Source organism: Geotrypetes seraphini, chromosome 9 (genome assembly GCF_902459505.1).
Source record: "Geotrypetes seraphini chromosome 9, aGeoSer1.1, whole genome shotgun sequence".
NCBI classification, from domain to species: domain Eukaryota; kingdom Metazoa; phylum Chordata; class Amphibia; order Gymnophiona; family Dermophiidae; genus Geotrypetes; species Geotrypetes seraphini.
The window spans coordinates 75,964,285-75,988,039 of NC_047092.1; the positions used below are offsets into that span (position 1 = coordinate 75,964,285).

Sequence of the window (23,755 nt, forward strand, 5' to 3'; positions counted from 1 at the left end):
CTATTCTTGAAGGCTGTCTACATCCAAAGGGAGAAGAATTCCCTAGCAGACAACCTCAGCAGAATTCCTCAGCCTCACAACTCTGCTCAATGGGGCACTCCTCAAGTGGACTTGTTTACGGCTCCTCACAGTCACCAGTTGCCGCAGTTTTGTTCCAGACTTTACTCTCCTCTCCGTCTGGCAGCAGATGTCTTTCTCCTGGATTGGACGGGCCTGTTTCTATATGCATTCCCTCCACTTTGTCTCATGTTGCGAACTCTTTTCAAGCTTAAGAGAGAAGCAGCCACCATGATTCTCATTGCTCCATGGTGGCCCCGGCAACATTGGTTCTCCCTTCTACTTCAACTCAGCTCCAGGGAACCCATACCTCTTCCAGTATTTCCTATTTTGCTCACTCAGAATCAAGAAACACTGCTTCATCCCAACCTGCAATCACTACACTTGACAGCTTGATTTCTCTCGAGCTGAATTCATCTCTGTTACATCTTTCGCAGCCTGTTCGTCAAATTCTTGATGCATCCAGGAAACCTGCCACTCAGTAATGTTATCAACAAAAGTGGACTTGGTTTTCTTCCTGGTGTCTTCTTCATCATCAAGACCCAACTTCTTTGGCAGTGGAGTTGGTGTTGGATTACCTTCTTCATCTCTCTGACTCTGGTCTAAAATCTACATCTATGGGGAGCCTTGCCAGTGTGGATACAGCCAGAGGGGATTCTCGCCTGGTTCCTGGTCACCTGCAGCAGCGGTTTGCTGCTTTTTTTCCTACAGCCGAGCAGGCACTTACAGAGACCCCTTGATGTCACCGGGTCCGTCTCTACAGCTTTAAAATCAAGCCGCGGTTGTGGCCGCAGCCGCGCGACCGCAGGGCATGGCCGAAGGGGCACGCCCCTTAGGGCACGCCTCTTGGAGCCACGAGGAGCCCGGGAGCTGGAAGCTGGTCTGGTAATACAGTGGTGCCTCACACAACGAACTTAATCCGTTCCAGGAGCAAGTTTGTTATGTGAAACGTTCGTTGTGTGAAACGCGTTTTCCCATAAGAATACATGTAAAACAAAATAATTCGTTCTGTAGCATAAAATATGCTAAGATGACATAAAAAAAGATAAATTTATCTTGTTAGAGCTGTTAGCATGATATAGAGGGGATATATGTGAAGGGGAGGGGAGACAGGGGTTTTGTTGATCCTTGCTGTGTATTATAATCACCCCCCACATACTCCCCAGTACCTTTTTTAATTCCTCCCATCTTTCCCAGCCAGTGGCGTACAGGCCAGAAGCGCAGAGATCAGGAGCAATTCCTCTGCACGCCTGTGTGGGCCCATGCCGATCTCCGAATGGCTGCAGTTAGTTCTTGTGAGTCCCGCGAGAGCTTGCTGCAGTTAGTTCTTGTGAGTCCCGCGAGAGCTGACTGCAGCCATTCAGAGATCAGCGCAGGCCCAGGCAGTAGCACAGAAGGCTTGCTCTTGATCTCTGTCTGCGCTTCTGGCTGGGAAATTTGCTAGACCACCAGTTCGAGTGAGCGGGTGAGAAAGTTGCAGCAGTGGTGGCTTTTTTAAAAAAAATATGTGGCGGCGGGGGGAGGTTTAAAAATATGCGGTGGCGGCGGGGGGAGGTTTAAAAATATGCGGTGGCGGCGGGGGGAGGTTTACAAATATGCGGTGGCGGCGGGGGGAGGTTTACAAATATGCGGTGGCGGCGGGGGAGGTTTAAAAATATGCGGTGGCGGCGGCAGGGGGGTTTAAAATATGTAGCGCCGAGAGAGGGCAGTTAAGGATGCAGCTCGGGCGACTTCGTTGTGTGAAACGAAGTTCGTTGTGGGAAGCAAGACCTGAAGTTCGTTGTGCGCAGCATTCGCTGTGCGAGGCGTCCGTTATGCGAGGCACCACTGTATATAAAATCTTTCTATATACTTTTATATGACTTTAAGAATATGGGGAAAAGAAAGATAAAACCTAAAAGCTCTACACCAGTGGTATCGGGTCCAATGGACAGACATTTATCATTACTTTCGGATAATCCACCAGATATAGACTCCTCTTTGTCAGGAGCCTCAATGAGTCCTCTCAATTGTACTCCTCCCCTTCATCCGGTACCCAGTGATAGTGGGAATATAACCCCCACTATATCTGATGCTCAAGTGATTTCATCCACTCATTTAAGTAAATTAGTATATGCTGAAATACCTAAATCTTTGACATTTTCTGGTGGAGTGGATGAAAGCACACGAACAGAAGAAACACAGGATATTACCTTAAAAGACTTATGGTTAGGTATATCTAGGGTTGAAGGGTTTCTCAGGACAACAATGAAGCAAATGGGAGATTATTCCCAGTCAGTTTCTTCCAAATTAGAAAATGTGGATGCTAACCTAGGTTGTTTGGATAAACGACTAAATGTGCTGGAAAATCAATGTAATAATTTGCAAGCTGTCTCTGTATCAGCTGTTAAAGATTCAACTGTAATACATTCTAAAATGGAATCTATGGAGAATATGAATAGAGTAAAAAATCTACGCTTGGTCAATTTTCTAGTAACTCACTTACTGTCACCTGAGATTTTATTAAGGAAATTCTTTAAAGAAGTACTGGGATTGGCCAATGCAGAGAATTTTCCAATAAATAATTATTATTATATTCCTTTAAAAAAACTTGAATCTGCCCAGGGGGAGGACCATCTGGTCATACCAGAGGTAAATTTCTAGAAGACACACAGGATGTGATTCAGACTCGGTCCATCCTGGTAATAACATGCATGAGCGAGATGGATAAAATGTTGATAATGAGACTCTATTTCAAAAATAGGTTAACAAAATTTTGTGGGGATTTGGTCAGGATCTTTCCGGATGTATCCAGAACTACACAGTTGAGGAGGAAAGAATTTTTGAAATTGAAGGATAGAGTGTTGGCACTGGATGCATCCTTCTACCTGAAATTTCCCTGTAAATGTATGATCAAACTACTAGATACTGAATATTCTTTTTGGGATCCAATACAATTACAACAATTCTTAATTGCAAGAGAAAAGAAATAGAAATGAGATTTGTTTCACCTCACTGAGAAATATGAGGAGATTTAATATAAACAGTATCCTAGATTAAGGAATGATTCAGGGTTCATAACTATGAACCAAGAATTACCATTCTTTATATTTCCTGAACTTTATTTTATTAGAAATAGCAAGATATACTCTCCATTAATGTGGGCTTGAAAGGAACTTTGTATGTATGATTTGATTATGTATTATTTTATCTTATGTGATATCCTTTTTTCTTTTGAACTGTTGGATATTGTAAAGTATTCAAAATTATAAATAAATAAAAAAAAATAAAATCTACATCTACCAGAATCCATCTCAGTGCTATTACTGCTTTTCATATGCCAGTTGAGGGAAAACCTCTGACTGCTCATCCTTTGTTCTCCAGATTCATGAAGGGGTTTTTCAATGTGAAACCACCTCTCAAACCTCCACCTGTCGTCTGGGATCTTAATGTAGTTCTTTCCAGTTTGATAAAGCCTCCATTTGAACCAATGGCCACAGTTCATCTCGGGTTTCTTACCTGGAAAGTGTTTTTTCTTATTGCTCTTACCTCTGCCAGTCAGTGAGTTACAAGCATTAGTAGCAGATCCACCCTTCACAGTTTTTCATCATGACAAGGTGGTTCTGCATACACATCCACAATTCCTTCCAAAAGTTGTTACTGAATTTCATCTCAATCAGTCAATTGTTCTGCTTTACATACTTTGGACTGTAAATGGACTTTGGCCTATTACATTTACCGGACAAAGCCACATTGCACATCTCCCCAACTGTTCATCTCTTTTGATCCAAACAAGTTGGGGAATCCTGTTTCCAAGAGAACGTTTTCCAACTAGCTGGCTGCCTGCATCTCATTCTGTTATTCTCAGACTGGTGGCACTGGAGAGTCGTGTCACATCCCATAAAATTAGAGCTATGGCAGCTTCTGTGGCTTTCCTCAGATCTACTCCCATTGACGAAATCTGTAAAGCTGCCACCTGGTCCTCAGTTCATACCTTCACTTCTCATTACTATCTGGAGTCCTTCTCCATAAGAGATGGGCACTTTGGCCAATCTGTATTACAAAATTTATTTTCTTAAAGACCAAAACTCCCACCATCCCATTTCTGTTAGCTTGGAAGTCACCCATACGTGAGAATATGCTGCCTGCTTGTCCTGGGATAACTTATAATACTTTTAAATGACACAAGGGGAATCTCAGAATGCCACTTGTTTGCTTGTTGATTCCTGCAGTACAATGTGGCAGCACTCGTCACTGGCTCACCCAAATGCATGAATTACAAATTATGCAGCCTTTAGGATTGAATGAAACCAGTGATTGGCTAACTCTAGCTGAATAAATATAGGTGGATATGGTAGATTTGGTCTGTGGATTGTGGTGATTGATAAAGTTCTTTGAAGAACTTGCCTGGGGTATGGATTGTGATGATTGATAAAGTTCTTTGAAGAACTGGCCTGGAAGGTGGATTGTGATGATTGGATAAGTTCTTTGAAGACTCTGTTTGAAGAGTAGTGTATGATTGGATATCCTATGGATGATGTCAGGGGGGTGTATATCATGCAGTAACTGAATGCAGCGGCCATATTTGGATGACATATTGTAAGCAGCGTGGGAAAGCGAATGAATGAAATGTAGTTGGTGAGTAATTGAAGGGAATGATATAATACTGATAATTATTCATTGACATTCCCTCCCAATAACTCTTATGTTGCTGTGTTTGCTTTGTTTTAGTTAAGGCACTTCCCCCATCTAGAGGAAGATATGAAACGCGTTGGTGGGGCATAGTGTAACAGCGACATTGCACTAACAAAGCTAAGTTATCTAGGGCACTGTTCTTCAACTGCCGGTCCGCGGACCGATGCCAGTCTGCAAAAAAAATCTTGCCGGTCCCTGCCGCAACGAAAGGTGCTAGCATCAGCTGACTTGCAACTTCCTGTTGCCGTCACTGTGCCGGGACTCCTGCCGCGTATGTTTCCTGCCTTTGTCTCCGCACATCCAGACCAGCAGCGGCAGCTCTGTGTGCTTTTAACTAGGCGCATAGAGCTGCCCCTAAGCAATAGTTTAGCCGCGGTTTCGTGAGACAGCCTTGGGGCCTTTGCTAGGCCGGCCTGCTTCAATGATGCGATGTAGGCCGGCCTACCAAAGGCCCCAAGGCTGCCTCATGAAACCACGGCTAAACTACTGCTTAGGGCCAGCTCTTTGCCAAAGTTAAAAGCACACAGAGCTGCTGCTAGCCTAAAGACTCTTGGGCCGCTGAAGGAAGGCAAAGAGCAGCTGTCCTGGAGGTCTCCCTTCCTCTCACCTTTGCAGGTCCCTTTTTTCCACTTTTTTTTTTTTTCTTCAAATGGTGACAGGCCCCGGCATCGACGTCAAGTAAGTTCCACTGTTCCTTGCAAGCGGTTCTGCTCGGCCAAAGCTTCCCCTCTGACATGAGCCATCCTCAGGGGGAAGAAAGTGACCCGCAAAGGTGAGGGGAAGGGGGGGGCAGATGATGGAAGTGGGGGTGGGAGAGAGAAGGGGGGCAGATGATGGAAGTGAGAAGAGGAGAGAGAGAAGGGGACAGATGATGGAAGGGAGAAGAAGGGAGAGAGAGCAGAAGGCAGATTGATGTCAGTTTAGAGTGGAGAGCAGATGCTGAGTGGAAGTGGGGAAAGAACACATACTGGATGGAACGAGGAGATAAAGGGCATATGCTGGATGGGGGAAGAAGATAGAGTTAGTAAGATAATGGAGGGGTGAGGGAAAGGGGTGACAAGCTGTAGGTAGACACAGTGAAAAGAGGGAAACAGGACTAAATAGTAAGAAAGAATTTAATTTAGATGGAGGCAGAAAATAGAAAAGGAAGATCAGAGAAGAAAAGGAAAGAGATAATAGAGGAGAGAACGATATGAGATCTAAGTGGAGGAAATGAGAAGAGAGAGATGTTAAAAACCACAGGGGGGGAGGGAAGGAGAGAGATGCCAGACCATGAGGGGAACAGAAGGAAGATGATGGATGTCAGACCAAATTGGGGGGAGGGGCAGGAGGAGAGATGGCAGGGAAAGACAGACAGTGCATCCACTGCTGGACTGAAGAGACAGAAAGTAGACGCTGGATGGAAGAGAATGAAAGCAGAAACCAGAGACAACAAAAGATAGAAAAAAATAATTTTATTTCTATCTTGTGATTAGAATATATCAGATTTGAAATATGTATCTTGCTAGAGCTGATGTTAGACTTAACTGGGGAGTGCAAAGCCCAGGCAGTGCTTCTTTAGCTGCCAGCTGGCTTAGGGCTCTCTCTGACCAGGGGGCAGTTGCCCTAGTTGCACTTCCCTAACAACATTCCTGCCATGTGTGACTGTGGTATTCTATTACATGATATTTGTGTAGCATTCTGTAATAATTTGGCTTATTCAGTTTTCTTGATAGTAGAGGGGATATATGTGAAGGGGAGGGGAGACAGGGGTTTTGTTGATCTTTGCCCTGTATTATTTGTATTTATAAAATGACAATTGTATAGAATATTGTTTCTTTTTATACTTTAATAAAATATGTTTAATATAAAATCATAACTATTTAAGGCTTGTGTGGATGGGATCAAATGGTTTGTGGGACCGAGCTCGTGGGGACGGGGCTGTGATGGTTTTTAAAAAAATTTCAGTCTTAGTAGTTTGCCGGTCCACAAAATAATTATTTTATTTCCGCCGGTCCATAGGTGTAAAAAGGTTGAAGAACACTGATCTAGGGGATAAGAAATGTTCAGTATATTACTTGAAAATGAATCAGAAAGAATGATAAATTATTGAAATGAATGAAATGACTAAGAAAACATATGAAAGAGATAAAAATTCAATGAATTGAGATTCTGGAAATGACTTTAAAGATATTAGCATATTTATTTATTTATTAAAGAGCACAGAAACAGTATGAAAAATTAGAATTAGAAACATTGTGAAGAATAAAAAAGAAAAAAAGAGATTAGAATAGAATAGAGGACACATTTGGGTGAGCCAGTGACGTGTGTCATTTAAAAGTATTATAAGCTGCTTCATAAAGCATGGTATAAATTTAAACAATAGTTTGAAAAATCTTTGAGTGGATTGATATTATAGAGTGCCTAATAGGATTGTGTCCAGTTACTTACCGTAACAGGTGTTATCCAGGGACAGCAGGCAGATATTCTCAGAACCCACCCACCTCCCCGGGTTGGCTGGCTTATCTTAACTGAGGGACTGTGCGCCCTATATCGGGCGGAAAGGCATTCGCGCATGTGCGGTTCGGGCTATCGTAAACTTTCTAGAGTCTTAAAGTGGCGATGCACTTTTAAAGTGGTCCATACCAGGGCTCCGTTGGTGACGTCACCCATACGTGAGAATATCTGCCTGCTGTCCCTGGATAACACCTGTTACGGTAAGTAACTGCTTTCTCAGTAGGATTATCCAGGTTCTCAACAGGATCATCCAGGTTCTTAGCAGAATCAACCAGGTTCTTCATACACTTTATGCCACTCATGTTGTTAATCTTTGGACAGGCCTCTGCTCCTTCAAACAACTCTTCAAGAGAGTCTTCTTTCAATTCTCAACAGACTTCCCTTCTTCTTCAGAAAATTGAGGCTCTTCTAAAAATCAACGTCATAGAGCCGGTATCCTCTTGCCAGAAAAACCAGGTATTTTACTCAAAATACTTACTAATCCCAAAGAAGACAGGGAGGCCTTCGAGCTCTCAACAAATTTTGGTCAAACAGAAGTTTCACATTCTATCCCTAGGTGCTTTATGCTCACTTCTATACAAAGATGAGTGCTCTGCTGTCTAGACCTCAAAGAGGCTTATATACATATCCCCATACATCCAGCCAATGGAAAATTACTTTACTTTCGCGCCAAACATCACCATCTTCAGCACAAGGTGCTACCCTTCTGCCTAGCTTCCTCTCCTACAGTTTTTACAAAACGCCTAATTGTGGTGGCGGCAACTCTTCCTGCTCATGGATTCCAAGTACTTCCTTATCTGGATGACTGGCTAATCAAAGCTGCATCGCCTCATGCAGTCCAGTCAGCTATGCAGGCAACCATAACTTTTGGAACTTCTGGGATTCAAAGTAAATTACCAAAATTCTCATCTTCAACCATCTCAAATCTTGGAGTTCATAGGAGTGGAACTCAGCGCCACTCTCTGGTAGGAAGGTGTGGCTCACTGGTAGAGCTGCTGCCTCTGCATCCAGAGGTTGTGAGATCAAATTCCAGTGCTGCTCCTTGTGACCCTGGGCAAGTCACTTAATCCTCTACTGCTATACATGCTTGTTTGCCCCAACAGAGACAGGTCACATTGCTTCAATTCTGTAATCATATATCTACTCTTCAAAAATTTCAGCAATACACATATCATCCGCAACAATACACAGCTGCGATGGATGGCAGCAGTGTAGTCTATATCAGGTATACAAGTGTGATGAAAGGTCCAGGTTCATGAGGACAGGCCTGGGCCAAGAGAAGGCATAAAAGAGCCACATGCTAATTTTTTAAAGGTAGATTTTAGATATGAAATTGACAGCCCAGAAGTCCACACAGAACCTGGTTGAGCTGTCTGGCTTTGGGATAGCCCACTCACTGCTGGACTCTTCTATGACCCCAAGTTTTAGCATTTCTGCTTTTTCCTTCTCAACCTCCTTTCTTTTAGTTTCTGGCAGCATATAAGGCTTTTGCTGGACTTTATTCCCTGGTAGGATTTCAGTATTATGCACCCCTATTCAAGAATGTCTAGAGATTGGAGAAAAAACATCTTGGAACCAGTAAACCAGCCATTGTAGCTGACCTTTCTGGTCAGGCACTACTGACTCTTCCATCTGTATGCACTGGAACCTCCCCCCTCCTCCCCCACCCACATGGATTTCACCTCTGGACCTAAGTCTGCATGCTCCTCATCTACTTTAGTTCTGACCCAACTCTTCTGTTTCGACTCAGACTTTTAGAAGGTTTACATCAGTGTATCAAACTTTTTTTTAGTTCCAGCACACTAAACAGAGCAAATGCTTTTCTTGGCACATTATAATTGAAATGATAAAATTGTAAAACCAACAAATTAAATTTGAGAGTTATTTATTTAAAGTTCTTTAAGCTATGTATTGGTAATTGTAACAGTGGTGAATAGATAAAATAGAATTGCTAATCAATGCGATGGATGTGCTTGTTGTTGAGTGTAACTTTGGTCTTACAGCATGGCTCTTGAGCGCGCAGCCTTAGCACACAAAGGCTATTTGGAAGTGGTTATTTGAAACAGACAATGTTGGTTGCCTACGTCAAGGCCTGGAACTTCTTCCAGGGCTGGTGTGCACAGAAGAGTGAGGAGCTGTCATGGCTCTGATTCCTTTGGTTCTAGCATGCCTTCAAGATGGGCTTGATAAAGGCCTGGTGGTTGGCTCCCTCAAAGTATAGATAGTGGGTCTTTCATGCTTCAGGCCCCAGACTAATAGAAAGCCATTGGCCTTTCACCCAGATGTGTCTAGGTATTTGAAAAGGACATTATATCTCCATCCTCCAGTATGTCAGCCTTTTCCAAAGTGGAGTCTTAATATTGTTTGGGCTCTCTAGAGCTCTGTATGAGCCTATGGCGAAGGCATCAGTGATGAGCCTGACAATTAAAACAGTGTTTTTAGTGGCGGTCACGTTGACACGATGGGTGTCTGAACTGCAGGCTTTATCTTGCAGCATATCTTTTCTCAGATTTTCAGAGACTGGGGGTATCACTGTGTACAGTCTCCTCTTTCTTGCCAAAAGTAGCATAAAGTTTACACATCAAATAAGAAGAACGGGTGTCTGCCTTCTTGGTTTTGGGGTCCAAGAAAAGTGCCGAAGTTTTGAAATTGCTGGATGTTCGCTGATTGTTGCTTTATTATCTGGAAGTGACATTTCTGTGCTGGTGGGCACTAGCTGCCAGGGCCAGCCGACTTGAAAAGTGACCATTTGTAGATGGATTCATATGGCCATTTCTTCAGCTTATATTGGAAGAGGAAAGCGACCTTCGGTATCCTTAAAGGCATATTCCACTAGGAGCTTAACATTCTATTGGGCGGAGTCTAGAGCAGTTTCCCCTGAAGAAATTTATAGAGCGGCCCACATGGTCCTCCTTCCAATTTAAAGCTCTATTTCTTACGCATAGAGCTTTTTTATTCCCTACAGCCTGTTTATCTACATTCATATTTGATTCCCTATTCGCCATTAAGAACTTTGAGATCTATTCAGGATAATAGAATGGTAATACCCTCTGTTCATAGAGCTAGATGGGAGTTTACTCAAAATAAAGCATTCTACTTTGCAGCTCCAAATTTATGGAACCATATGCCAAGAGCTGAGACTAGAGGCAAATTTAAAATCTGTCAAAATTGTTAAAAACAGTATTTTTTTAAAGAAGCATTCGGACAAGATTTAAATCAATCTGATATTACTCATATATTCTGAATGTTCTAGATCTTCAGTTAGCAGTCTGGGGAAATTTTAAAGCGTAATGATATTTATATGATTTTATTTAGAAGTGAATGCTTTTTGTAAGAGTGAATGTCACTTAGTATGCCTGCTGTTTATATGGGCTAGGTCTATACTATCTAGTAATGGAGTTCTTTTTTACATTTGTTTTATTTTATTTTACTTTTATTATGTTTTGTAAACCGCTTGGACCAGTAAAATGAACGAGCGGTATAACAAGCTTAATAAACCATAAACCATACTTTCACAAAGTTTTATAGGGTGCATGTAGTAGCCAAATCTTCGGTACTTTCAGCAGAATCATCTGTCCCGATCTAGATTCTGGAGACTGCTTTGGTACATCCCACATGTTCAAGAGTAATATGCTTATTGCACTAGAAGGGAAGATTAGGTACTTACCTTGATAATCTTCTTTCTAGTAAATAGGCACATCATTCTTGAAGCCTGCCCTGTTAGATGTTCATTAGCCTGCTTGCTGTCTCAGACATGTCAGTATTACCAAATATCTTGTTTTTTCCTCTGTCCAGCAAGGACAATGATAGGGGAGGCCACTTCTTTTTTGAAGAGACCATGGGGATATCTTTCATAACTCCAAGACTGTTAGTGCAGGTTGTACCCAAGCAGGCAGCTTGTTCATTCCACCTCATTATATGTTTTACATAGTTCATGGTTATTTTGTGTTTAAATGTTGTAATATGAGCAGAACACACTTGTTTCTCAGGAAAAGTCCCCCTCCCTGCTCTGTTTTTTTCTCTAGGGCTGGCCATTTGCTCTGATATGAGCAGAGGTATTACAGGACAGCCCAGAGTGAAGGGAAGCAGGGCAGAAAAATGTAAAAGAGGCTCTTTACACCAGATCTTGCAATCAGAAGTAGACAACCTAAAGATTCAAGAATAATGTGCCTATTTACTGGAAAGATTATCAAGGTAAGTACCTAATCTTCCCTTAGATTGCTACAAAATTATAACATTTCTGTCTAGTTTGTCTGACACCTATCTTTTCAAAATAAATAAAAGAAAGAAAATTCCCACTCGTATAATGATGCCAGACCATCACCTTTTGGATAGAAAAGACATAGGTGAGGGTCGAGTTTGTTTGTGTTTTATTTTTGTGGTAATTTATATGAATACCTCTTCAAATTGGATGACAGACTTAATGGGTCATTTTGACCTTTGTTTTTGCCATCCTTTACTACGTTAGTTATTTACTTTGGTATGAGAACTTATACTGTACATTTTTATGTCTTGTCTCCTCTGAAGTTTATGGGGCATGATCATGTGATTTTGGGCTGATCATTGCATATCCTGTCTTGTTCCAACACTTGCAGTTTAGAAGTATAATTATGGCTTGTGTTGTAAGGATGGCGTAGCCACTAATAAGCTTTTTGGAATGCAAAGAGATATTTTTGGATCCCTGTAACTCCAGAGCTACATGTTTAGAAACATGAGCACTAAATGAAAATTACCACTTGCAACACTGGCTGTGCCATTTGGCACATTAGGCAGGGCTTAGATGTCTAAGAAGAATTTGGTTCAATTCCAAGTCAAATTGTTATAAACAGTGAATGTGGGAAATATGTTCTGAATAGATTGAGAAGTATAGTATTCAGCTTTAATATAAATAGCAAACAATTATGGAGTTTGCACATGACACTAGCAAACACTATGGATATGAATTTTTACTGATTTTTAAACCACCTTTCCAGAGACATAGTTCTCAAAGTGACAAACAGCACATATTAAACTACTGAAGTTGCAAACATATTTTAACAACATAATTTAAAATAAAATTAACATATATAATTTAAAAATTACTATTACCAATCTTAGGGCCCCTTTTACAAAGCTGTGGTAACGATTCTTCTATGGTAAATGCACCGAAACCCATAGAAATTGAATGGGCTTCAGTTCATTTGTTGTGGGGGGGGGGGGGGGGGAATCACTAATGCCACTTTGTAAAAGAGGCCGTTAACCGGTAGGCTAGGGCTGCTCAGTCTTGGTCTTTGAGGTCCACAGGTAAGCCAGGTTTTCAGGATATTCACAGTGGACATCCTGAGAGAGATTTACATGCACTGTCTCCTTGGAGTGCAAATCTCTCTCATGCATATTCATTATGTATATCCTGAAAGCCTGACCTGGCTGTGGATCTCAAGGACAGGAATTGAGTAGACCCAACTAATGAAGCATACCAACTGAAACATATTTACCCAGCAAGAATTATAAAATCAGTCTAACAGCTCAAGAGAGTAGTGCCTGGATTGGTGATGGCTACAACCAATAAATAAATAAAATATAGACATCTAAAACAAAATTATGATTTAGTATCTTAAGACAAAATGAATTAAAAGTCAAACTTTTTACTTGATTTCCAACATGCATATAATCAGCTTCTTGGTGAATATTTTTTGGACATGATGTCTAAAGTTGGGGAACAATAGCTGAAAATATTCATGATCTTGGTCTGGATAGTTGTATTTTCCAACGAGGAATGCACAGAACCTCATGGTGCTTAATCTAAAAGATAATGCTAGAATTTTATATTGAGCCCAGAAGACCACTAAACACATTATCAAGCTCTGGAATTTGTTTCTGGAGAATGATTATGTAAAAGCAGTTTGCATACATGGGTTTAAAAATGGTTTGAACAAATTGTAATAAGGAAAAGTCCATAAACTGTTATGAATTTTGGATTGCTCAGGGATTGGATCGTTTTGGATTTTCCGGATTCTCAGGCAGTGCTTTTAAAATTTGAATTTAAGGATGAATAAAGAAGAGATGAACAAGCATATTTTGTTGATTTATTCATTAAGAAATATAGAATGCTTCATTTATTAAAATGGGTATATTTATAGGAAAAACATACAAAGAAGCTTAAATATTATGTCTCATTGAATTAGACCATGTTAGGAGAGGGGGGACTAAGAATGAAAAAACAAAAAGAAGGTGGTACTGTTAAAGGAAAAAAAAGGTGACAAAAGAAATAGCAGGATATCCTATTCACTTATTTCTATGGTTCCCACATCCAGTCTGTCTGTCTTTTCCCTATCCAGCTTCTCTCCTTCTTTCTCTCCCATCTGTCATCTGTCTCATTTTTCCCCATCCAGCATGGCTTGACTTTCATTGATTGTCATAGCGCTTTGCTGGCCCCAACAAAGCTTGCCTCCTTCTCTGGAGTCTATTTGTTCCTAGCATTCCCAGCTGTATTAGCAAAGATTCAGAGTACTCTTCTGCATCCCAATTTCAGTGTCCTCTCTACAGTATTTCCTCTCCCAGCCTTACTTACCCTCTTGCTGCTGTTCAAAATTGGCTTCATAAACTCAGCTAAAATAAAACAGGCATAGAACCACTTTCCTGTATGCATCACTGCTAGGATTGCCTATCCTGCCACCTGTGACATAAACTTCTTGCATCAGAGGGAGTGGGACTGGCAGATCTAGGAATGATACTTGCAGGAGGAGTGTGTGGCGCAGTGGTTGGATCTACAGCTTCGGCACCCTGGGGTTGTGGGTTCAAACCCCGCGCTGCTCCTTCTGACCCTGGGCAAGTCACTCAGTCCTCTGTAGCCCCAGATATGTTAGATAGATTGTGAGCCTACCAGGACAGATAAAGAAAAATATTTGAGTACCTGATTGTAAAACTGCTTAGATAAGCCTTGATAGGCGGTATATAAATACCTAAGAAACTTGAAACCTGCATCTTTATAGCTACATTTTATAGGAAAAGGTTTGGATTTCAGAGAGTCCAGATTTCTCAGTTTCAAAGTGTCTAGATTCTCAGGTGGTCCAGATTTCTGGTATCCAGATTTTTGAACTTGTACTGTAGACTCGGGGAAGTGCAGTGGTAGGCAGCATGGAATCTAGCTACTTTTAGGGATCTTGCCAGGGCAGATACTTGTGGGTTGTATTGGTCACGGTTGGAAACAGGATCTGGTTAGGTTCTTATGAAATTATAGTATTACCATTTACTTTAATAGTTTGTAGAAATACTAAATTTTTTATTCTATCATGATTAGAGAGACCTACCTAAAAAATTGTCTTTAAATTGCATTGATGATGAAAATGCAGCCTAAGTGTATATTTGTATGATATTACTTATAAACTCGTATAATGATTTTAAAAACAAACAGCTTCATTGTTTGCTCTTTGAGTGACCTCAGTTATGTAATTATTGTTTCAGAGATTCGAGCTCAGCTGGTGGAACAGCAGAAATGTCTAGAGCAGCAGACTGAGATGAGAGTACAGCTCTTGCAGGACTTGCAAGACTTTTTCCGGAAGAAATCAGAAATAGAGACAGAGTATTCTCGCAACCTAGAAAAATTAGCAGAGAGGTTCATGGCTAAAACAAGAAGTACAAAGGACCATCAGCAGTACAAGTAAGCATTGCTCATTCATTAGGTAGTCTTTTGTTTATACTGACACTTCATTTCACCATAGTCCTGAGCTATGAGCACTACTGCTTTGGTTATACCAGGAGCTTCTATCCCATCTATATCTCTTAGACTTCTTATCAACTCTACTGCTGATCTGTGATAATAATAATAATAATAAGATGGCAAATTTTATAGCAACTCCTGCTTTTTGACTGCAAAGAGAAAAAAAAATACTGCTCCAGCTAAGCTAGTATTAACATGTGGCTAGATCAGCTGTGTTTGCCCCATCTCTGTGGATGTCATCTGAGCAAGCAGGCATGGAAATGCTTATTTGGATATATGTTCTTTGGTTTGCAAATTGTAAATCAAACTGCAGCTGACAGCCATTTTAAAGCAGGAGATATAATGTGAATCTATTTTTGGACTGCAAGACCATGCCTCTTGTGCTTTAGGCCCTTTAAGATTTACAGTATAGTAAAAGATCATTGGTTTCCTTTTCAGTATTAAATATATAATTAACCAAGTCTGCAAATAAGGTCTATCACTTGAGCCTAATTCATCCAGATTGCTTAGTTTCATTGAAATTCAGATTTTCAAAAAAAGCAAGCCATAGTATAGTCTTCATAGATTAACTTGGGAAACTTACCCCCTCTTTTACAAAACTGTGATAGCAGTTTCTAGCGTGGGGAGCCTTGCTGAATGGCCTGCGCTGTTCCTGACGCTCATAGGAACTCAATGAGCATTGGGAGCAGCACGGGCCATTCAGTACGGCTCCCCATGCTAGAAACTGCTATCGTAGTTTCGTAAAAGAAGTAATTAGTGTATTCTGGGACATAGGGACTCTTGGATCATACTCTTATTCAAGAATTGGGCCATCAAAACTTCTTTGGAGCTAAGACAGATTTGCTACAATGTGTTTGGGACTGGGTTATAAACTTGCAAATCTGGATTTTTTTTGCCTACAATATATGGAAGAGTATTTGAAAGTGAATTTCAAAAAAGTAGAAATTTTATGTGTAAGTAGGAAAAGGATAGTGTACTACTGTCTGCTTGACCAAGATGAACGGGCAGATGCTGAAATGTTATCAGAAACTAGGGAAGCAATTCTAGATCTAGTTCTTGGTGGAGCACATTGTTGTGCCTAGCCATACCCTACAACAGGCCAGTGCAAAACTTGAAACAACCCACCTATTTCTATAAAAAATAGGACAACACACCTCAACTTCTATTAAAACTACGTATAATATTTATTAGAAAGATACATCACCGAGGATAGAAATTGCTCCTTTTGTCTCTCACAAAACCGAGTAGTCCCTTAATGGTCAGACTAGGAACCATTTCCATGGGAGGGGCTTCTGGGCAGTGCACGTGTTCACTCCACAGATAATCATCATCATAATAATAAGAACAGTTTATGTATCTCAAGGCCGTAAAGTTCTATGCGGTTTACAATAGTTAAAAATACAACAAATTGAATAAAACTAAAAGGTAAAAGCCAATAACTAAAAACCCTAAAAAGATCTTATTAACTACAAGCTTAACAACATTGAATGGCTTCTTTTATAGTGATATTCACATGCAATGTTTATCTTTCAAACACACAGGATAGCACATGTCCAAACACAAATCATTTGCCTGATGTTATCAGTATACAAAGGTTCAAATATGATCAGAGAGGACATCTGTGCACATATCCAAACATAAGCCATTTGCCTGTTGTTGTCATTTATACAAAGGTTCAAATATGGTCAGAGAGGACATCTGTTCTCCCTGCATAAAACCAACAGACACCAACCAGATAATACTGACAAGAACTCAGGTACATAAGAACATAAGAATAGGCTTACTGGGTCAGACCAATGGCCCCTTCAAGACCAATAGCCTGTTCTCACGGTGGCCAATCCAGGTCACTAGTACCTGGCCAAATCCCAAGGAGTAGCAATATTTCATGCTACCGATACAGAGCAAACAGTGGCTTTCCCCATATCTTTCTCAGTAATAGACTATGGACTTTTCCTCCAGGAACTTGTCCAAACCTTTCTTAAAACCAGCTACGCCAGGAGTGCCCACATTTGCTTGAGAGCTACTTTTAAAATGACCAAGTCAAAATGATCTACCAACAATAAAATTTAAAAAAACACAAAGCACACTGTACACAGAGAAAATGTTAATTATCATTTATATTCGGGGTTTTTTTTCAAAGAGGTCAAGGCAGATGACTTTAAAATATGCAATATCACCTCAGTAACAACAATACAAAAATAGACAAATATACGCCCTCCCTTTGTATTTAACCGCGATAGCGTTTTTTAGCTCAGGGAGCTGCGCTGAATGGCCTGTGCTGCTATCGATGCTTATAGGCTCCCTGCGCTAAAATCCACTACTGCAGTTTAGTAAAATGGGGCCATAGTGCAAAATATAGACAGCAGATATAAATTCTCAAAATTTAAAATAAAATCATTTTTCCTACTTTTATTGTCTGGTGATTTCATGAGTCTCTGGTTGCACTTTCTTCTTCTGACTGTGCATCCAATATTTCTTCCCTTCTGTCTGCCTCCTACATGGCAGGGCAGGCAGGAGAAAGTCGGGAGGCAGGCAAACAGGAGACAGGACAGAATTGGGAGCTGAGAGAGAGGAGTAGTAGGGGAAAAGAACAGAGAAGCAGGGCAGGTGAGAGTGAGGGGCAGTGGCAAGAGTTAGCTCCGCCCACCCTTCTGACGGCAGCCAGGCACTGATCCGGAGCTCCCCCTTAAAAGGGGAGGAGCCAACGGCGCTCAGCCGTTCAGTGCACGTCGAAGGCGAGCGTTAAAGGTGCTCACCTTAGCAAGAGCGCCTTTGCGAAGGGCCTTAAGAAGGCACGAATCACTGCACGAACAGCAGAAGTACAACCACAGCAGACACAGAGAACAACCGCAGCAGTCACAGAGGACAGCCACAGCAGACGCAAAGGGGCCTTAAGAAGGGGCGAGTCACTGCACAAACTGCAGAAGGACAGCCACAGCAGACGCAGAGGACAGACACAGCAGACCGGCAAGCAGGCAACAATGGAAGCAGCAGACAGAAGCAGGAAGTTGAACTATCCAGTTTTCTGCACCGTCTGCAATATGTATGACTACCTCCCCTCTGGGAGATGGTCTTATGTATGCACTCGGTGCGGGGAACTGGAGAGCCTGAAAAAACAAGTCAGACTCCTGGAGGGCAGAATACTGGTACTGGAAGCACTTCGAGCAGTGAAGGAGGAGGACATAGATGCAGAGAACATCAAGAAAGAGGAAACCATTGAAGAAGAAGTCCAGGAGTTAGAGAAGTTCATCGAGGAGGCATACAGGGAGGCTGTGGAAAATCACCAGCAACATTGGAACTGCTGAGATACACTTACAGAGAGTCATGACCACCTGGAGGACAACCACAAGGAAGAAAAGGGTGACACAGAGCAAGACCTGGAAACAGTGGAGGGAACCCACAGGAAGACGAGTCCGTTGCAAGCCAACGTCAGGATGAGGGAAGATGGAAGTGCACAGAGGACACTGACATAAGGCTGGAGAGATGGTCATACACCAGGGACACGGACTTGCGGCTAGAGAGGCAAGAGAAGATAGAGAGGACAACGATCGTCGTGGTGGACTCCATCATCAGATTAGTCAACAGCCACATAGCAGGAGGAAGACAGGATCGACTGGTGACCTGCCTACCGGGAGCCAAGGTAGAAGACATAGTGAGCCGCATTGACAGGATCATTGACATTGTGGAAGAGGAAGATGCGGTGGTGGTGATCCATGTGGGGACAAACAATGTGAGCAACAGGAACTACAGCAGGGAAGGACTGGAGGACCAGTTCCAGATGCTAGGAAGGAAGCTGAAGACCAGAATGCTGAGGGTAGTGTTCTTGGAGATCCTGCTAGTACCCAGGGCCGACGAGAAGAGGCAGACGGAGCTGCAAGCAGTCAACAAGTGGATGAGGTGCTGGTGTGAGGAAGAAGGATTCCACTTCGTGCACAACTGAATGACGTTCTGGGGGAAGAGCAAGGAAGGGACACAAGAGGGAAGGAATTGCAAGAAAGTAACAGGCCGCAAACTCAAATGTATGTACACAAACGCAAGGAGCCTAAAGAATAAGATGGATGAATTAGAAGCTATGGCATAAAAAGACAACCTTGACATCATCGGCATCACGGAAACATGGTGGAACGAGGAAAACGTCTGGGACTCTGTGCTACCGGGATACAAGCTATACCGCAGAGACAGAGTGGGTCAAAAAGGTGGAGGCATTGCCCTATGAAAGAGGGAATTGAGTCTATGGAAAAGAACACGAAGAATAAGTTAGAGTCTCTGTGGGTCAAAATTCTGGGAACAAATGGAACGGAAATGAAAATCGACATCTACTACTGACTCCCAAGGCAGTCTGAAGAAATTGATGGAGAAATGATGGACGAGATTAAACACAACTGCAGGGGAGGCAACGCAATTATCATGGGTGACTTCAATTATCTGGGGATAGACTGGAACCTAGGCAACTCCGGCTGCGGTAGGGAGAGCAAGTTCCTGGATGCTGTAAGCGATTGCTTCCTGGAACAACTTGTCAAGGAAAATGCGAGAGGTAACGCAATTCTGGACTTAATTCTAAATGGACTATGAGGACCGGCACAAGGTGTAGAAGTAGAGGGGACACTGCGAACCAGTGATCACAATATGATTTGCTTCAACTTGGACACAGGGCGAAACATCGATCCAGAATGACACCATGGCACTGAACTTCTGAAAAGGGAATTACGAAGGGATGAGACTCATGGTGGAGAAGAAGATTAAGAAGAAGATAAGCACTGTAAAAATGCTAGAGCAAGCATGGTCCCTTTTTAAGGAGACAGCCACCGAGGCGCAAAATCTATATATACCGCATATCAACAAGGGATCCAAGAGGAAAAAGAACAAGGAACCGGCGTGGCTCACTGTAGCGGTGAAGGAAACAATCAGAGACAAGAAGACCTCGTTTAAGGAATGGAAAAGGTCAAAAATGGACGAAAACTGGAAAAAGCACAAACAGCATCAAAGCAGGTGTTATAAGGAGGTAAGAGGGGCCAAAAGAGACTACGAGGGAAAAATGACCCGCAAAGGAAGTGGTGGGGCTGTTGGATGACCATAGAATAAAGGGAGTGCTCAAGGAGGACAAAGCCATCGCTGACAAACTGAACACATTTTTTTTGCGTCTGTGTTTACCGAAGAGGATACACACAACATTCCGGAAGCCGACAGGCTATACTTGGGAAATGAAAACAGGAAAGGGTTGATGGTCAGTCTAGAAGAGGTATGCAGGCAGATTGATAGGTTTAAAAAATGATAAATCCCCGGGACCAGATGGCATCCATCTGAGGGTAATCAAGGAACTGAAAGGGACTATAGCTGAACTGCTTCAGCTAATAGCCAATCGATGTTTTAAGGGAAAATGACCCGTGAAGGAAGTGGTGGGGCTGTTGGATGACCATAGAATAAAGGGAGTGCTCAAGGAGGACAAAGCCATCGCTGGCAAACTGAACACATTTTTTTTGCATCTGTTTACACCGAAGAGGATACACACAACATTCCGGAAGCCGACAGGCTATACGTGGGAAATGAAAACAGGAAAGGGTTGATGGTCAGTCTAGAAGAGGTATGCAGGCAGATTGATAGGTTTAAAAATGATAAATCCCCGGGACCAGATGGCATCCATCTGAGGGTAATCAAGGAACTGAAAGGGACTATAGCTGAACTGCTTCAACTAATAGCCAATCTGTCGATCAAATCAGGAAGGATTCCAGAAGACTGGAAAGTGGCGAATGTTACGCCGATCTTCAAAAAAGGTTTGAGGGGTTTTACGTGAAATTACAGACCGGTGAGTCTGACCTTGGTACCGGGAAAGATGGTAGAGGCGCTGATAAAGGACCACATCATCGATCACCTTGACGGACACAGTCTGATGAGGACCAGCCAGCACAGCTTCAGCAAGGGAAGATCTTGTTTGATGAACTTGCTGCACTTCTTCAAGGAAGTAAAAAGGCAGATAGACAAGGGCGACCCGGTTGACATTATATATCTGGATTTTCAGAAGGCATTCAACAAGGTCCTGCATGAACGACTATTTTGAAAAATTGAGCCATGGAATCGAGGGTAAAATAATCACGTGGATTAAAAACTGGCTGGCTGATAGGAAAAAGAGAATGAGGGTAAATGGACAATACTTGGACTGGAAAAGCGTCACGAGTGGAGTGCTGTAGGGTTCGGTGCTTGGACCTGTGCTCGTCAACATATTTATAAACGACCTAGAAATTGGTACAACGAGTGAGGTGATTAAATTTGCAGACGATACGAAGTTATTCAAAGTAGTGAAGACACAGGAGGATTGCGAAGACATGCAACATGACATAAACACGCTCGAGAAATGGGCTGTGACATGGCAAATGAGGTTTAATGTGGGTAAGTGTAAGGTGATACATGTCGGTAACAAAAATCTTATACACAAAAACAGGATGTCCGGTGCAGTACTTGGAGAGACCCCCCAGGAAAGAGACTCGAGAGTACTGGTCAACAAGTCAATGAAGCTGTCCGCTCAATGTGCGGCGGCGGTGAAAAGGGTGAACAGAATGCTAGGAATGATTAAGAAGGGGATCACAAACAGATCGGAGAAGGTTATCTTGCAGCTGTACTGGGCCATGGTACACTCTTACCTGGAATACTGCGTCCAGCACTGGTCGCCGTACATAAAGAAGGACACAGTACTACTTGAAAGGGTCCAGAGAAGAGTGACTAAAATGGTTAAGGGACTGGAGGAGTTGCCGTACATTGAGAGATTAGAGAAACTGGGCCTCTTCTCCCTTGAAAAGATGTGACTGAGAGGGAACATGATCGAAACATTCAAGATAATGAATGGAATAGACCTAGTAGATAAAGACAAGGTTGTTCACCCTCTCCAAGGTAGAGAGAGCAAGAGGGCACTCCCTAAAGTTAAAAGGGGATAGATTCCGTACAAATGTAAGGAAGTTCTTCTTCACCCAGAGAGTGGTAGAAAACTGGAACACTCTTCCAGAGGCTGTTATAAGGGAAAACACCCTCTAGGGATTCAAGATAAAGTTAGACAAGTTCCTGCTGAACCAGAACGTACGCAGGTAAGGCTTGTCTCAGTTATTGCACTGGTCTTTGACCTAAGGCCGCCACGTGAGCGGACTGCTGGGCACAATGGACCACTGGTCTGACCCAGCAGCGGCAATTCTTATGTTCTTAAGACTGTAGAGTGGCCAATGTGATGCAATTTAAAAAAATGGTTCCAGATGTGAAACAAGAAAAGATGGTGAGTCTGATGGTGGTGCCAGACAAAACGGTAGAGACTATTATTAAAAAAACAACCTAAATAACTTAATATATACATAAGCGTCAGAGCAGTTAGCACCCCAGGCCATGGTAGAAAATCTATCGCGGTTTAGTAAAAAGGGCCATAATTTGTGAGGAAAAGAAGCCTTTTATAAGAGGATAGGGAAGTAAGTTTTAACAGATTAGCCTGTCTGTTTCTATTTCCAGATGAATCTGACTACATTGGCTGTGGTAAACAGTTGTCAATCTCCTTGAAGGCTCATTCCAGTAAGAAGAAAGCTCAGAACTTCTTCCAAATTTGGGAAAAATCTATTACAGATGTTTGAGTCCTAGACATTGTTCAGAAGTTGGCTCCTCAATATAGACGGCCTGTTAAGTGGACTTCTTATGAGTATAAGAAATCTGCTAGATATCTGATGCTATGATTTTAAGATTATATTTTGGGTCATCCTGCCTTTAGAGAAATTGAACTCAGCCTTTCACAGTGGAGATTCTTTGTTCTCTTTTTTGAACTTAATTCTGTTTGATGGAATGTATACTTGCTTACTTGCTTCCTGTATCCTTTAGAATTCTGTAGTCTTGTGACATATGTCTTGTTTTTCTTTTTTTTAATTTCTCCTTTTTCACTGATCAAGTGCTGGGATGCTAGTACCAAAATCTTTCATTTGCAACCACCCTAGTCCAGTCATTGCAGCAAAATGTTCACTAGAACACAACAGTATTTCTTCACTCTTTTTCAATTTGAAGCTTAAGTACTTCTTCAGGGAAAATACATGTCCGTGCAAAGCAGCTTACCATGAGCATGTAAATGAGGCTCTGATTTTACTTCTTCCATTAGTTGCACAGAGATGAACAGGCATTTCATTCTCTGAACTGTAAAAGAGTTACTCTTGGTGGAATTCTGAGCAAGAAATATCAAAATTCTGTGCACGAAATTAGCAAATTCTGCAAGTTTATTTGTCAAAATTTAAACAATACTTTTGCTAATTATATTTTATTTAAAACATTTAAAATAAAATATTTTTCTTCTACTTTTGTTGTCTGGATGTTTTATTTTTCCATCATGTTGGTCCAGTTTATTTTTTCTGCTTTCTTGTAGGCTAATTCTCCTTCAAGTGACTGCTATCCATTTGTCTTTTCTTCTCTCTCCTATCTATTCCCTCACTACAGTTATCTTCGACATATTGATCATTATTTGTTAGATCTTTTCTACCTCTGACCATCTAATAAATAAATTGAGTGTTCTCGATATGGGCCCCAAAGTGGGTCAGGAGCTGGTTGAGTGGAAGGTAACAGAGGGGAGTGCTCAATGGAGATAGCTCTGAAGAAAGGGATGTTACCAATTGTGTGCCTCAAGTTTCTGTTCTTGGGCCTTTTCTTTTTAACATTTTTGTAAATGATATTGCTGAAGAGCTGTCTGGTAAGATTTGCCTCTTTAATGATGATAACTAAAATCTTAAATAGAGTAGACATGCCTGATAGTGTGGATAACACGAGGAAGGACCTAATGAAGGTTGAGGAAGTGTCTGAAATTTGGCAGCTAAGATTTAATGC

At 41.8% G+C, this 23,755-nt stretch overlaps 1 protein-coding gene across 3 annotated transcripts in view; it reads left to right on the forward strand.

The window, feature by feature from the left end:
- The window catches only part of SRGAP1 (SLIT-ROBO Rho GTPase activating protein 1), a 299,333-nt gene that overhangs the window by 55,234 nt on the left and 220,344 nt on the right, over window positions 1–23,755 (forward strand). For all 3 annotated transcript variants that reach the window (XM_033959332.1, XM_033959333.1, XM_033959334.1), the window contains exon 2: window positions 14,671–14,866. In XM_033959332.1, the coding sequence (XP_033815223.1) occupies window positions 14,671–14,866 (196 nt within the window). The remainder of the gene's footprint in view (window positions 1–14,670; window positions 14,867–23,755) is intronic.